The sequence below is a fragment of the Eleginops maclovinus genome, chromosome 3 (genome assembly GCF_036324505.1).
Source record: "Eleginops maclovinus isolate JMC-PN-2008 ecotype Puerto Natales chromosome 3, JC_Emac_rtc_rv5, whole genome shotgun sequence".
NCBI classification, from domain to species: domain Eukaryota; kingdom Metazoa; phylum Chordata; class Actinopteri; order Perciformes; family Eleginopidae; genus Eleginops; species Eleginops maclovinus.
Window position 1 is genome coordinate 7,778,420 of NC_086351.1, and position 13,856 is coordinate 7,792,275.

Sequence of the window (13,856 nt, forward strand, 5' to 3'; positions counted from 1 at the left end):
GAGAGAGAGAAAGAGAGAGAGACAGGCGCAAACTGTGGTGAAAATTATGTGGTCGGTTCCATTTTCTTCTCAGTCTCCATGTGAGCACGAAAGGAGGATTCAGTCTCCTCTCAACAACATCAGCATTTTAATATGTTTTGCTCTTCATCATTTCCAACATTTTTCAGATGGATTTTGCCTAAGAGGTCTCTTGCGCCCTTGGTCTCAACCCTATATTGCGCCTCAGCTGTAGTTGCATGTAAAAAGGATCCCAACTTCAGGTAAGACATCGAGAAACTATTGTTATTTTGTCTTTAGATTGTGTAAATACGACAATTTGATGTTTTTGTGTTTTTTATATTTACAATGACTGCATCTCAAATCATACATGGATGTGCTCTACACACAGCTGTGGTGTGAAATACACGTTTGAATTCAGGATCTGATATATCATATTAACGGAGATGTTAATGTGCAGGGATGTGTCAATGTCAACCACAGTGTTTATTTATAACTAAAGATGTGTGCCACCTCTCCACCCAGATTTGGAATACATACAATCAGTACGTCAGGTTGTATAAAGTAATCGATAATGTTCAATTTAAGTCGAAGTTAAAAAATAGTTTAGTATTTTTATTTATTAGTCAAAGAATTTACAGGGTATGACATAAAACCTCACATCACCTCATCTGCACGCACACGACGCGCCCTGTGAGAGCCGAATCTGAACCTCCCTTAACAACAATAAAATCATTACGCAAATCGTTTCTTTTCCAAACCACGAAGAGACTCACGCCATCTATGAATATGTCTTGGAAAATTAAGCGATACACTTTAAAATTGAATTAAAAAAACGATTGAAATGTTTTTCTTCAGATCGAAATGGATTCTCACAAACAAGCTCGTGTCATGGAGAAAGAAATGATTCCCATCACATGGTAGACTACGTGCGCTTGTGGCGTTAGAGACACTCATCACTCAGTCTGAGGGAAGGTATAAGCACCTTAAATCTTTGTTTCTCAGTAATCTGCATTTCAAACGCCTGCAATGCACATTTTCTTGTTTCGGTTCCCCAACTCTAAGCTGTTAGTCCAACCGGTTCAGCTGGAAAAAAAGATAGTACATGAGGGCCATTCCAGAGGCTTTAACCTAGGCCATGTGCCCATTTACTTCACCTGAAGCAAAGGCTTAGCTCCTTCTTTGATCCTCCTTATTAATTAATTCTGATTGTGTTATAGTGCTGGCCTTAGGAAGGGCGTAGCCTTTGATAGATTGTCAGTTTTGAGACGCAGAGTGTGATGCTTCATTCCTGAGGGCCCTCGGGGAGTTCAGTGGATACAGGTGTAATGGTGGAGCAAGCGAAGTACTCACGCCCTCTTGTGTACACATTAGAAAACTGCACATTTACGTCCCTTTTACGTCACTTCTTAGTCCTTAGTAGACATTTTATCCCAAATTATATACACTTGATATTAATGAATTTCTCAGATTTTCCAGAAACCAACGAGGCTAGAGTTTGGGCAAATAAAATAAAGTGCAAACCCCTTAAAATGTTTACATTGAGAGGAAGACACATTTAAATGAAAGTGAATGCAAAAAAAGAAAAAGAAAACCCTAAATCAAAACCTAGTTTACACCTTTTAACAATTGTTTGGCATTTAATCGCAATGTTCTGCATTTTCATTTCACTTTTTTGGGTTTCTCCATAAACCTTTTTTTTTTCATCAGTGCAGGAGGTTTATACTTGTTGTACTGTGTAAGTCTGACGAAAAAAAGACTAATATTTATGTTTATATTCCACTATATTTTCGATTGAAAAACTAGGATATTTTGTACACAATAGTATTAAAATATAGGTATATTTTTTTCGTACCCGTACTTGTAACATATCTTTGTTTTTGAGCACATTCATTAGAATAAGATTTAGCTAAATATACTATATGACTAAATACATACTCAAACGCTATGTATAATATTTGCTCTCAGCTGGTGTTTCAGTTAATCCCAGAGTGGGGTGGGGTTGAGGTCAGCCACTGTGAGGGCAAACCTTAAATAAATGATGACTCGAGATCAGTATTATTCACTCGTGTTTATTTATAGTGGTACATATACAACCAGGCATCAAAGATTCATAACAAAAAAAGGCAACATATTCACAAATATGGCATTTCAAAAAAGCCTTGAGGTTCTCATATGGTCCTCCATATCGACAGCATTCTGACTGTGTTCACGTTGCGTATACGGAATCTGTTGTAAAAATGAGAGTCGGGGCAAAGCCACAGAACAATAAACCACTTTAGGAGTTATGTGTTGAAGTGATGAGAGTAAAAAGGAGTAAAGTTTGAGAAACATGATGATATTCAGATATAGTTTTTTACATTGACGTTAAATTGACCCACCTGGAACTGTAGATAACAGCCGTTGCTAAAACAAACAAATAAAATAGACACACACTTACAAAAAGGACTTTAACCACAACTTTGACATATGAACTGTAGTGTATAAACCATTCATAACTAGTGCTGCACACTAAATGATTAAAACAAAAATACAAAACTTGCAAATGTAGGCACTCCTGGTCATATGAGGAAGTAAATGAGAAGAGAAAATAAATCTTACCTTTGTATAAAATATAAAATGCCTCAAATAATGGATATTCAATCGTATATATAGGGTCAATTTGGATGTACAGCAAAGAACAACCCATTTATAATTGTATCTATATGTTACAACCCTACTTGGTGCACCTCTTGCACATGTTACAGATAATTAAACAGTGGAAGGATTCATCCAGGGACTTCAACTTTCCTACAATACCCCATTTAGAAAGTAAAAAACAAATATGAATCAGTTATGGGTAGTCACAGCATGCATGGAAAACAAACAATCTGTGGCACATGTTTTGGTATGTTGCAGAACTAGTATGATCATTTGTAGTGCTTGATAATGATTAAATGATTTCATATCTGTAGTTACATTCATAGCGCAGGAAATATTTGTTCCATGTTTTTTTTTGCTTTTTATGTTATAACTTGATTGATAGCTCAACCTGTCTTTATAAGACATCTCAACAGATGATGTAGCCTTATATCACTTTGAGGATCTGACATGAGGCCCTCTAGTGGAGTAACATTGTAATGAAGCTTGTTTCCTGTTCCTCTCTAAACTTGCATGGCCAGGCTAGTTGTCAATTCGAAACAACATGTAGTGTAAAACAAAAGAAAGTACATAATGCGGGGATGCATCGCAATACAACAAACTGAATCTACGTACATTTATGTTAAAGACTGAGTTATAGATGTCAGTGATATCTTGCGTGATATAAATCTGTCACTACAATGCTAATCATTTAGCTTTCAAAGTAGATTTATGATTAGTTATAATGCTCTCATGTCCTATTTATCTTAGTGTTGTCAATCAATTAAAACCACTGTAGTGCTTAACCTGGACAGAACATACATGGTGCGACCGGAAGAGCAAAGTTTGGACTCATCAAACTTAGCAAAGAATGAGGCCTATTGTTGCTTTTTATCACTGGGTTGTCAAGCAGTGAAGTAGATGTTCAGAAAAGTGCTTACTGGGAGAGAAAAAAGCTAAGAGGAAAGAGTTACACAGGGAATTTGGACATGCGATTCCTGAATACGAAGGAACAGCAGCTTGTTCTTCTTCAAGTGCACATGCTCAGAGCCTCCTGCATCTTCTCTTGCACGTGCTCCATCTTCTCGGCCCACTCCTCGGTCAGGCCCTCCTCGTCGTCTCCGATGACGGCAGCGTATCCCATGAGTGCAATGAGGCCGATGCAGAACAGACATGTGAGGCGTTTGCAGAGGTGCTCCATCGTGCGACGGTCGCGTAGCGAGTGCTTCAGGTAGACTTCCAGGATGGGTCTGCTGAAGAGCTTCGGTTTGCCCACCACGCCGTCGTAGAGCGTGTGCAGGTTCTGGTCTCCCAAGTCATTGGAATAGCTGTCTTCGAAGTCGCACTTCTTGCGTTCGCGGTGCTCCGGCCGCGCCTCCACCATCTCCATGAATTTCCTGAACTGGTTCTTCAGGTTCTCCTCCACACGGCAGTACTGGCCGTCCAGTGTTTCTTTCTTGATCTGCATCAGCGCGTTGCGGTTTTTCTGCGAGAGCTCATCCAGCGCTCGGTTGACTGAGCCGAACTCACGCTTCAGGGTGCGGATGTCCTCGTCGTCAACGTGGTGCAGCACCACCCGGATCAGGGAACCCGCCACGCCAAAAATGGGGTTGACCACAGCTGCTGCTGAAGAGATAGTGGCCACACACTGGAGCACTTTGACCAGGCCCTGCTTCAGCTTAGCATGGTCCTCGATGATATCCTCGTCCATCATGTTGTCCTTGCGGTGCAGATGTGGAGATGTCTGTGTGCAGATGAGTCTGTGGAAAATGTGGGAGAAAAAAAGATCACAGTTTATCATAACCGGTGGTTTTAGGATGCTACAGCCACATTCATCAAAACAAGGCTCCTTGTTGTTTATACATACTTGCATTAAGTTTCCTATTTAAGAGCCACATGAGCTTTCATTTTATCAGTGCTACTCAAGCAATTTGTGTTGCTCTAAATGGAGGTTTTTACAACCCTAAAGAGTTTAATGCTAGACTTATTTTAACAGGAAGCCTTTGTTATTAACTGTAGATGTTGTGTTTGAAAGAAGTTTGTATTTATGGGAGATATAAATGTTTTCAATCAATGATGATTCCAAATTCTTGACAATTGTATTTATCCGATTCATAGAGGAAAGTAAATGAACACTTTATAATAATTAGTAACGGATTCTTCCAGTTACTTTCAGACTGAGTTCTTTTCATACTTCTTAGACAGACGCATAGTAAATAAGCATTTCATGGCAGTTTGACTAAAAATGTTACCATTGAAAACAAATGGTAGTGAAAATGTTTTGATTTTTAACTGTTGGAGAAGTTGGAGCATCTTACATCAAATATCTTCTTCTGCTTAGGCTAGCACTGGATTCTGGTCTTGCCGTTGTTACAGTAAGAAGGGACACTGGTCCTTATAAGGGTGATTCCTGAAACAAAAGACAGACAAAGATTCAAACACAAGACTCACATGATTCAAATATATCCAACACATTGGATTTTGGCTCACTGGGTCTCTATGAAACCAGGAAGTGAACAGATTTTCTCCCTTGCTGGTAAGCAGCTTTCAGCAGTGAAGGAGTTAACAGCCTCTCCTCTTTAGTGTGACGGAGCTTTATTCAGCACTGGAGCCTTTCAGCACCAGGCTGCTCTCTGTGTGTTTCTATGGGCTGAGCTGATAGCTCCTCAGCAGCAGCAGCGAGCTAAAGGAGATAATGGGCGGGACCGAGAGCTGCAGCAGTTCTCTGGAAAAACAAATATGCTACAGTAGACTGAGCCGTAGGACTTGTTTATTACATAACAATGAATACTGTACAGAAATGTAACATGACTCCAAGCAAGATTAGAGGAAGGACTTGGATGTTTTAAGTCAACTCTATCTGAGCTGCTGAAGGCTAGAGGAGGGAGCAGTAGCTAACACCCTGTTTACACCTGACACTTGTGTAAACACAGGATTGTACAGGGGTATGTTTTCCTACAAACACAGTGACATTAGCCACAGAGGTAACTGTGGTTCATGAACTCAGAGCACTGCAAGAGAAAAGAGTGTTTGAGTGAAGTACTCTGTTATCTTACACCTCAGAAACGGCTCGGCTGTGTGCTCTGGTACTACAGACACATGTAGTCTGAGATTACAAAATAGTCACACAGATATTAAAAACACACATGATGACCACACGGCTGAGCATATTCAAACATGACCAGAGACAGAAACACACTACTGAGGTGACTAGTGTCTGTTTCTGTTTTGTTTTTATAGAATCCCTGCCTAAAATACCTGTGTTGACCAGAGGGGTCAGTAATCTACCTATAACGACTAAACAGCCATAACGTCCTAGCTCTGATTTCAGCACCATCACTGTGGACTGAAAGAAGTGACGCTCAGAAGCAGGATTTAACCCTTTAGATTCTGATTTACTACAAAAAATATATATTTGAATGCACAAATCCAACCAAAAATTAGGCAAATGTTGGTCTTATTCAAACACTGTGGAAAACTACACGTAACTAATGTTATAAAATGTTGTAAGATGCGTCTTGAAATAAAACTTGTGCTCAATGATGTCCTATCATAAACTACATCCTCTCAGTATTTGTGTTGAAAGATGTCTGCTCTGACCATAAATATGTATTGTTTTGCTTTGTTCTATAATGACTGCCGATGAAGAGTTATTTACTTGATAGTTGGTGTTTTGAGAACTACAAAACTATGATAAAATTATATTCAAATGTGTTTCATTTCTAGAACTGTGTCCTTGTTTTCACAGAGGATGATCTACAACAGAGAGCACTCCATGTCTCACCAGATGACGGCAAACTGCAGGAGGAGATGCAGGTAATGAAAGGGTTAATTACAGTTTATTTGACAGACATTTCTTAAAAGATAATCCTACTTTTGGTGTTAGGTGATATTCAGTGATATTGTTTGAAAGTACTGGATAATATTATTTGGACTATATCAAACATGGGAGGGCTTTCGGTGAATTTGACAGCTTCCTGCAGCTTCATATTAATCTGCATTAAATTATTAACCCTTTGTGCAAAATAAATGAAGTTTAATTGTAATCTTCACCTCCAAAGACATGTCTTGACAGTCAGCTTGATTCATTTGTGCCATTTTTTAATAATCTGAAGACTGTTGAGGATTCATGTTTAATCATATTGACCTTTATAATTAAGTAAGATGATATTAATAAAGGGTAAATAAACAAAACATATTAGAGGTCTTCATGGGTTAACCAATGACTGATCTGCAGCCACAAGGCCTTTTTATTGAACTCACTTTCACATCACACCCACATGCATTTAGAAAGACTTGGCCTAAAGTGTTGCACTATTTCAACAATTTTGTGCGTTTATGCATAAACCACCTATAAGGTAACATAAGGTTACAGCTATATCTGGGGAGAAACATTGGACTATATGTAAACAAAACAAAGTCTGTCTAATCAGGAAGTGACAGGCAGCTCTCACCTGATTCCCTGTAGTGGAGTGGCCATCTTGAATGTTTTCTAAGATAGCACCAATGCTAGGCTAATCCACATTTACACATTATATTCTTTTTAAGTCGTTCCTAAAGTGCATATTTTATGTTTTCATTTCTTATTTGAATGATTTCCTGTCACTTCTTCAAGTCAAATGACAGTTTTCTCTCTTTTTACAGATCACAGCCTGTTTGGCAGTTCTGACACTTCTAAGGAAGTGTACACCCTTGAGGCTACTGCAGTTCAAACAATAACTATATTAATGAGACTAGCATTCAACAATGAAGTATCTTCCGGAGTTCTTCTGTTTTGTAAGTAAGACAAATAAAACAGCCTCTCTCCTAACAGCTCAGGCCCAGGCAGCTGCCTCCCTGCCCAGCTATGGCTCCCCCTAGCCGTGCCTCCATGTTTCATTCTCAATGCACACCATACTGCCCTGACCCACCCTGATCTATAACAGAACCTATACACCAAAATATATCTGAAAACCTCACTTTCTTCATCTAAATATGGAGTATATAGCCTCCATCTGCCTCTAAGCCAACATTGGGCAGCATTAGACTCAGCAGAAGAGAGGATTTCTTACCTTTTTGAGAGTGTCTATGGCTACACCTCCCTCTCCAAAGACTCTACCTCGACAGCCTCCTTCTTCTTCCCAGCAATCCCTGCAAAAAAGGACACTTCCATGTATGTTGAACATGTAGGGGTGATCACATTGAACTTAAATCATTTGTAAGAGCCCAGAATGACCCCAAAACCCAGAAAAATGACATTTTGGACCCTAATAGAAATATTCTCCATTTTAAAATTTTAAAATGGCATGTCAATGGCATTAAACAGCAAAACCCACTCCTCAAATACACCATGTCCCACCCCTATGTTTTCCACTTAATATGGTCCATCCAGTAGTTATACAGCTGATACTGAAGGGCGATTGTTAGTTAGTGCTCAGCTAAACTCTCAGGCGCATTTTGTTGCCTTTTGTGCGTTTGCCAAGCCCCTTGGCATCTTGTAGAGCCTACAAATAGTCAATTGGTTGTATTTATGAGTCAAATTGACTCTTTTCTTGTAAACTGGACCAAAAAAACAGGAAGAAAAATATTTTCATGAGCGTAGAATCCAACCAGCCGAAGGGAGCGCTTTGTACCAAATGGACTTCTCCAAAAGTGCACAGGTGCATCCAAAGGCACATAGAGCCCTTAAAGGTTCCAGGATGAAAACAAATTGAAGTCTTTCCGACCTAAAAGGTAATTATAACAACAATTTTGTTTAAATCTTACAAATTGTATAAAAAAATCGAACGCTACACTCAAATATTTTGGAATATAAAGTTCAGTTAAGAGTTAACTGCAACGAGTCGAATGTACCAAATAGCGCAGCTAGCATTACAGACTATAAAGTAAATACTTTAACTTGTTTAAAATTGAACTACTTAAATATATTTGTGTTAATACTAGCAGTACTACAACATAGCCTCAACGATTGTTATTGTCTTCTATTGGACCAACAGTAGCATCTAAAGAGGCAAAACCTGAGCTACAAACGCACCCATTCAGTGCGCAAACGTAGCCTTAGTCTGGTCCTTTATCCAAACCTGAACAAGCAGTAGTCCTGTAGCACAAAATAATAAAAGCTCCATACACGAAAAAACATGCAGAAATATCCAGTGGATTCTTGTGTGGGGGATGACGATGACGACGGTTGAAGCTGTTTTGCCCTAAATAAACCTCTATGCAAATTGTGTTGGCAGCTGCCAGCGTTAAAGGACAACCCTGATCCTAGCTGATGTCTGTGATGTTTACGTCGTGTATTAGAACAACACGTAGCCACAAATATGATGGGCGTCTGCCTCGTTGCGTGTCCAGACCTGAGCCTCCAGCAGTTTAAAGACCCCGTATCCCCCACTGTCTCTCCAAGCCTCAGGCAACAGCAACACAAGGGAAGCCCTGTCCTCGCTATGCTTGTATTGGAGGAAAACATAGAAATGAATGGTGAGTGTATTCCGTTAGAAATGACAAAGACCTTGTTATCTGCTCAGAAATTACCACAACTTACACTCGGATCTTTTGAAAAAACAGGCGCATGTGTAGCTCATCATTCAATACACTCACACAGCCGGAGCTCCAGCCGGACGCACGCCTGTCCTCATTGTGCAGCTGTTTCAGATCACATTTCAAACTGAAGTGCGATGAATAACCTACTCACAGATCCTATATGTTGCTGTAATAACCGCACTTGTGCAACATCAGCTGTGCGTTGGTTGGCGGTCAAAATTCCTAATGTTCAGGTTGGTGACAAACAGCTTCTGTTGTAAGATGATCTGTTTGTTTTTTTTCAGTTGGTGGCAGGTGCAGCGCTTCGATGACATCAATCATGATCTCTGCAGGCCAGTGAGTGTATTCAGCACAGGATACACAGAGGTGTGGGTACAAATACATATATAACCATGTTATAAATGTTTATATATTGTAGCTGTTCAGCATGTGGGCTTTAAATGAACTATTTTTTTATTTAAGATATAGCACTGAGCATACTGTATTGTTGTATTTGATACCAAACAAGCCTCATATTGTCTGGTTTCCTTAAATGTGTGAATATTTTAAAATAAGAATACATTATAATCTTGTTTGTCTTTTCTAGCAGAATTTCCAGAACAAACTACAGATAAAGTTTCATTTACTCAGGGGTCATTTTGTTTGATGTTTAATCTTAAGAAGCCATGTTGCCAGAAGCTGTTGCATTATTATTGCAACGATTGTGGAAAATAAGTAATGGTATAATATGTAAAAAATAAATGTTTTAAAATAATACAGTATAGTATTTTTGTACATACTGTATATATTGTTCAATTATTTTTGACATGCTATACTATTAATTTTTCAATAAACTAGACCTTCGAAAAACTATTGAGACTATTTTTCTTCATATAGTTGACAAATATGTTCAATGAAATGTTGTGACATACTATACTTTGTGCTTTTCATGATGTTTTTGACAAACTAATATACTAATTCAACATGCTATTTTATCACTGTTCAACTATTTCAATTGTTTTGAGATACTTTCCCTTAATTATTTTTTAAAATTTGACCCACTATACTATGACATTTTAAGCAATACTGTAAAGTGATTTTCCCCCCCCACCTCTTTCGACACTATACTTTGTGTTGTTTTCTGATATTTCTCTGATTATTCATTAAGAAATCCTAAAAAAGCCAGTGAAGTATGCCATAATTAGAGATAAAGTAATTGAAATGTCTTTTCGAAGTACTTTACAGCCTGTTATTAAAAGACTATACAACAATTGCATTTATTTTATTTTTGTTATTTAACATGTTTTAAAAAAGGGAAAATACAAGTTTTCCAGTATTTGTTTTTACTGGTTATTGCTTTTTAAAATAATTTACACAGAAATGTTGAGCACAACATTTGAGCTCTACCTTTATTGTAGTTACAGATGTTTGACTCCAGGGGCGCTGTATTAATGCAGATGCTTTTACAGAATAATACGGTAGAAAAGCTTTACATCAGCCAGGAATAGAGTCATTTAATCTTAGCTTGCAGTTAGACTTTCCCACAGGCATGCAACAATGAAGGCAAATAATAAAAGGGTGATCAATTTGAATCAAAGTCATATAAATGCAGTGTTGTTTTTAGGGTTATTAGCAGAAATAAACTATGAAGAAAAACACAAATTAATGATTTTAAACACTCGAGTGCACAATATTTGAATAATATCAGAAGACCTGAGACCAACATCAACATCAGTACAAACCATAACAAATTGTATTTTTACATAACAAAATGAAACGAATATTTAGATATGTAGAATAGAAAACGAATCAATCAGCTGCACATTATGCCGCCACTGTTAGAGTGGGATCCCCCTCTGCTGGGTCCCAGTGTTTCTCTGGATGACTCAGTGTTCTGAAGCAGTTGTGGGTACTGGGTGGGCTCTGTCTGGTGGTCAGCATTTTTTCGAACATAGTACCTCCTGGACGAGGTTCTCCAGGCCTCCTTCTGCAGTGACTGAGACTCTTCAGATAACTCAGAGATCAGCGGCCTCCTCCTCTTATCCTTGAAAGACATCGGCTGGGAATACCGGGTGTCGGTAATGTGCGGGAAGGGGCCAGACCGTGGGGGGAATGGGGGTAACCGTGTAGGGGGAAAGTTGCGCTGTAGGGGGAAGGGGCCTAAGCTTGAAGGGTTTGCCTGCTGGCGGGCTATTTTTCGGGCATAGTAGCGCCTTGAAGCTGCTCTCCAGGCAGCCCTCTTCAGTCTTTGAGCCTCCTCCTGCCGCTCGGATGTTAGCAGGTCCTGCTTTTTGTTCCTGAGGAGGTCAGCAAAGATCACACATTAGTTTTTCACCATTATCCAGCCTGTTATGTGACATAACATATCATCTAATCAATTCTTATTTTTGTTTGTTTTTGGAATGTTCTAATTTCAGGCCTACCGACTGCATTGCATTCTGGTTAATTGAGGCTACGTTTTAATAAAGGTAAAAGATTAGTCAAATATCCAATTAGTGGTTAAACAGAAAACAAATCGGTAACTGTGACAATGGTGCCGTCATTTAAGTTATTCAATTAAGTTACTAATAGAGGCAAAAATGCCCAATAAATACACAATATATAAAGTTACATTGAAATAAAAAAGAAATTAGAAATTGAGATGAGAAAGTGTTTGAATAAATGATTAATAAAATGTTTCAGTATTGAAAATAGTCCTCAGTTGCCACAGTTGATGACATGATGATTTAAAAAAGTCAAACTATTAACTATTAAGAACAGATTCCAACAACAAAAGTTTCATACAATTGAAAAACTGTGTTTTAATGGTTAGTTATCCAAAGGGAAACAAATACATGGACTTGGGGGGACTTTTTCTTAAAGAGGTAAAAAAAAAGGGCAAGCATCACACATTAATTTGGGTAATCTGTATGAATGAACTAACCTGAGGTCTTCTTCGTGAAGGTTGCAATGTCCTCCTGGGTCTGCATGAGGTTTCTCCCTGAAGGTTCTTTTTTCTGTGTTCTCCATTTTGTCTTAAGGGATAAAAAGGAATACACAATTTCTTAGTCGTACAACACTACTGACAATGACAGGATTTAGCCACATTTTGTCTTCTTTAAGAATGATACACAGAGCTGGGTCTTGTTTGAAAATAATCCATTGCAGAATTAAAATAAAATACAGTTTTTAAAAAGCCACTTTGTTAAACATATATTTTTTGTTCCTTACAATAAGCCCAACTTCTCTAATGCAATAGTGAGGAGTTTTGACTATTAAATAACTATGTGCTTTCCCTATTAAACAACAATGTGATAGTTTAAATTAAGCTTCAGGAACATACAACATAGAACAACTTTGAATTGAGAGATCATTTTGTTAATGTAATGTTGTGAATTTTCAGGTTTAAAAGGAATTAAAGGTAGGATACTCTTACCTTCTTCAGTTGGGCCTTCATTGTCTTGAGCTGGACTCCCTGTGCTCGCCTGATGCTCCTCGAAATTCTCTTCGCTCATTTCCCACTTGATTAAAACTGTGTCGATATCACACGGCTCCTCTTTTATGACGAAGCTGTTGGGAGATGTAGGCAGATTCCTAGCTGCATCGAATAAACCTGAGGACGCGGAGGGTTGCGGGGTGAAGGACGGTTCCAGACCCACTCTGCAGGGGGAAGATGGAACAGCTGACTCGTGGCTTTGGGAGGACAGGTGTAAGGGGGGTCTTGCAAAAATACCCACTGTGAAGAAAAACAGCCATATTGTTTATATTTTAAAATACTATCTGGAGCTAAACACAGTTCTCAAACAAAGTAGGTTTCAAGCCAAGGATGTGAATAAACAATCATAACAACACCACAACCACAATTAAACTTGTATACTTGAGAAGTTAAGTCAGAAAAACGTAATTTTGGGAAATTACTGTGCTGGTGTTAGTTTTAGGTCGTCTTCTTCTTACTCAGTTTAGCTCACATTATAACTCTCGCTCTAAATGTGTCGTCAGTGGCACATATTTTCTTATTAAGCATTGACGTAATAGCGTCCATGTCATTTGACCCATCGACTTCAAGTAAAGAGTATTCCTATACTTGAGTACAATATCTGAGTACTTCTTCCCTCTTTGGTGTTGCTGTAATACCCTGATATGAACTTTACGTTTACTTACAAGCGATGCTGATGTCACACTCCTGCTGCTCTGCTCTCATCTCAGTGTGGCTGCAGCTCTGCTCTCCCCTCTGTGGTTCACCGGAGGTCTGAGATCCCATGAAGCTGTGCTCTTTTGCATACACCTGGCAGGTGCATCCCTGTGTTTGAAACACCTGTAGCTCCTGCTCGATCTCCGTCAACCTGCCCTGCAGCCGCTGGATCTGTTTGTCCCTGTCGGCCACCGTCCGCTGGTACTCCCGAGCCCTGGCGCTGTTGACACCGTACAGCACGTTTATTATCGAGTCCACGGCAAGCCTGATGGCGTTTTCCACTACAAGAGCTTCTTCATCGTGCATGTGTGGGTGCAAAGTCTTGTTTTTGTTCAAATTCATCGTCACAATCAGGTTCGCAAAGCTGTCTGGAGAGCGTCAAAGATGATCAGATGCCGAGTCACTGAGACACCGCAGACAAACGATCCCTAAAAGCAATAAAGTAACATTTAACTCTAAATTTAAATGCTGTTTGCAAGCGTTAACACAACAGAAGTGTCTTTAGCTAACGTTGAAACTGCAACACAACACTTGCAGGTTTGCTTCCTGCATCGTCACAAGCGCAGTCACT

The 13,856-nt window shown here is 39.0% G+C and overlaps 2 protein-coding genes and 1 long non-coding RNA gene across 4 annotated transcripts; 1 reads left to right on the forward strand and 2 right to left on the reverse strand.

Moving 5' to 3' along the window:
• The first annotated feature begins 49 nt into the window (after positions 1 to 49).
• On the forward strand, positions 50 to 10,385 carry LOC134861513 (uncharacterized). Its single transcript, XR_010165418.1, has 4 exons — positions 50 to 260; positions 6,365 to 6,432; positions 7,261 to 7,392; positions 9,420 to 10,385. It is a non-coding gene; the product is annotated as an uncharacterized LOC134861513 (long non-coding RNA).
• On the reverse strand, positions 2,054 to 8,645 carry LOC134861512 (protein rapunzel-like). Of its 2 annotated transcripts, XM_063878773.1 has the most exons (4): positions 8,630 to 8,645; positions 7,668 to 7,746; positions 4,935 to 5,026; positions 2,054 to 4,376 (listed from the first exon to the last, which is right to left on the reverse strand). In XM_063878773.1, the coding sequence occupies exon 4, from the start codon at positions 4,328 to 4,330 to the stop codon at positions 3,647 to 3,649; it is 684 nt and encodes a 227-aa protein (XP_063734843.1). In that variant the 5' UTR covers positions 4,331 to 4,376; positions 4,935 to 5,026; positions 7,668 to 7,746; positions 8,630 to 8,645; the 3' UTR covers positions 2,054 to 3,646. The 2 variants fall into 2 exon arrangements, with proteins under 2 accessions (XP_063734843.1, XP_063734844.1); XM_063878774.1 differs by lacking the exon at positions 8,630 to 8,645 and having other exon boundaries at positions 2,054 to 4,360; positions 7,668 to 7,865.
• Positions 10,386 to 10,505: 120 nt separating the features above from the next.
• On the reverse strand, positions 10,506 to 13,836 carry LOC134861511 (uncharacterized). Its single transcript, XM_063878772.1, has 4 exons — positions 13,255 to 13,836; positions 12,530 to 12,829; positions 12,038 to 12,128; positions 10,506 to 11,411 (listed from the first exon to the last, which is right to left on the reverse strand). The coding sequence occupies exons 1-4, from the start codon at positions 13,625 to 13,627 to the stop codon at positions 10,928 to 10,930; spliced, it is 1,248 nt and encodes a 415-aa protein (XP_063734842.1). The 5' UTR covers positions 13,628 to 13,836; the 3' UTR covers positions 10,506 to 10,927.
• Between the last annotated feature and the right edge of the window lie 20 nt (positions 13,837 to 13,856).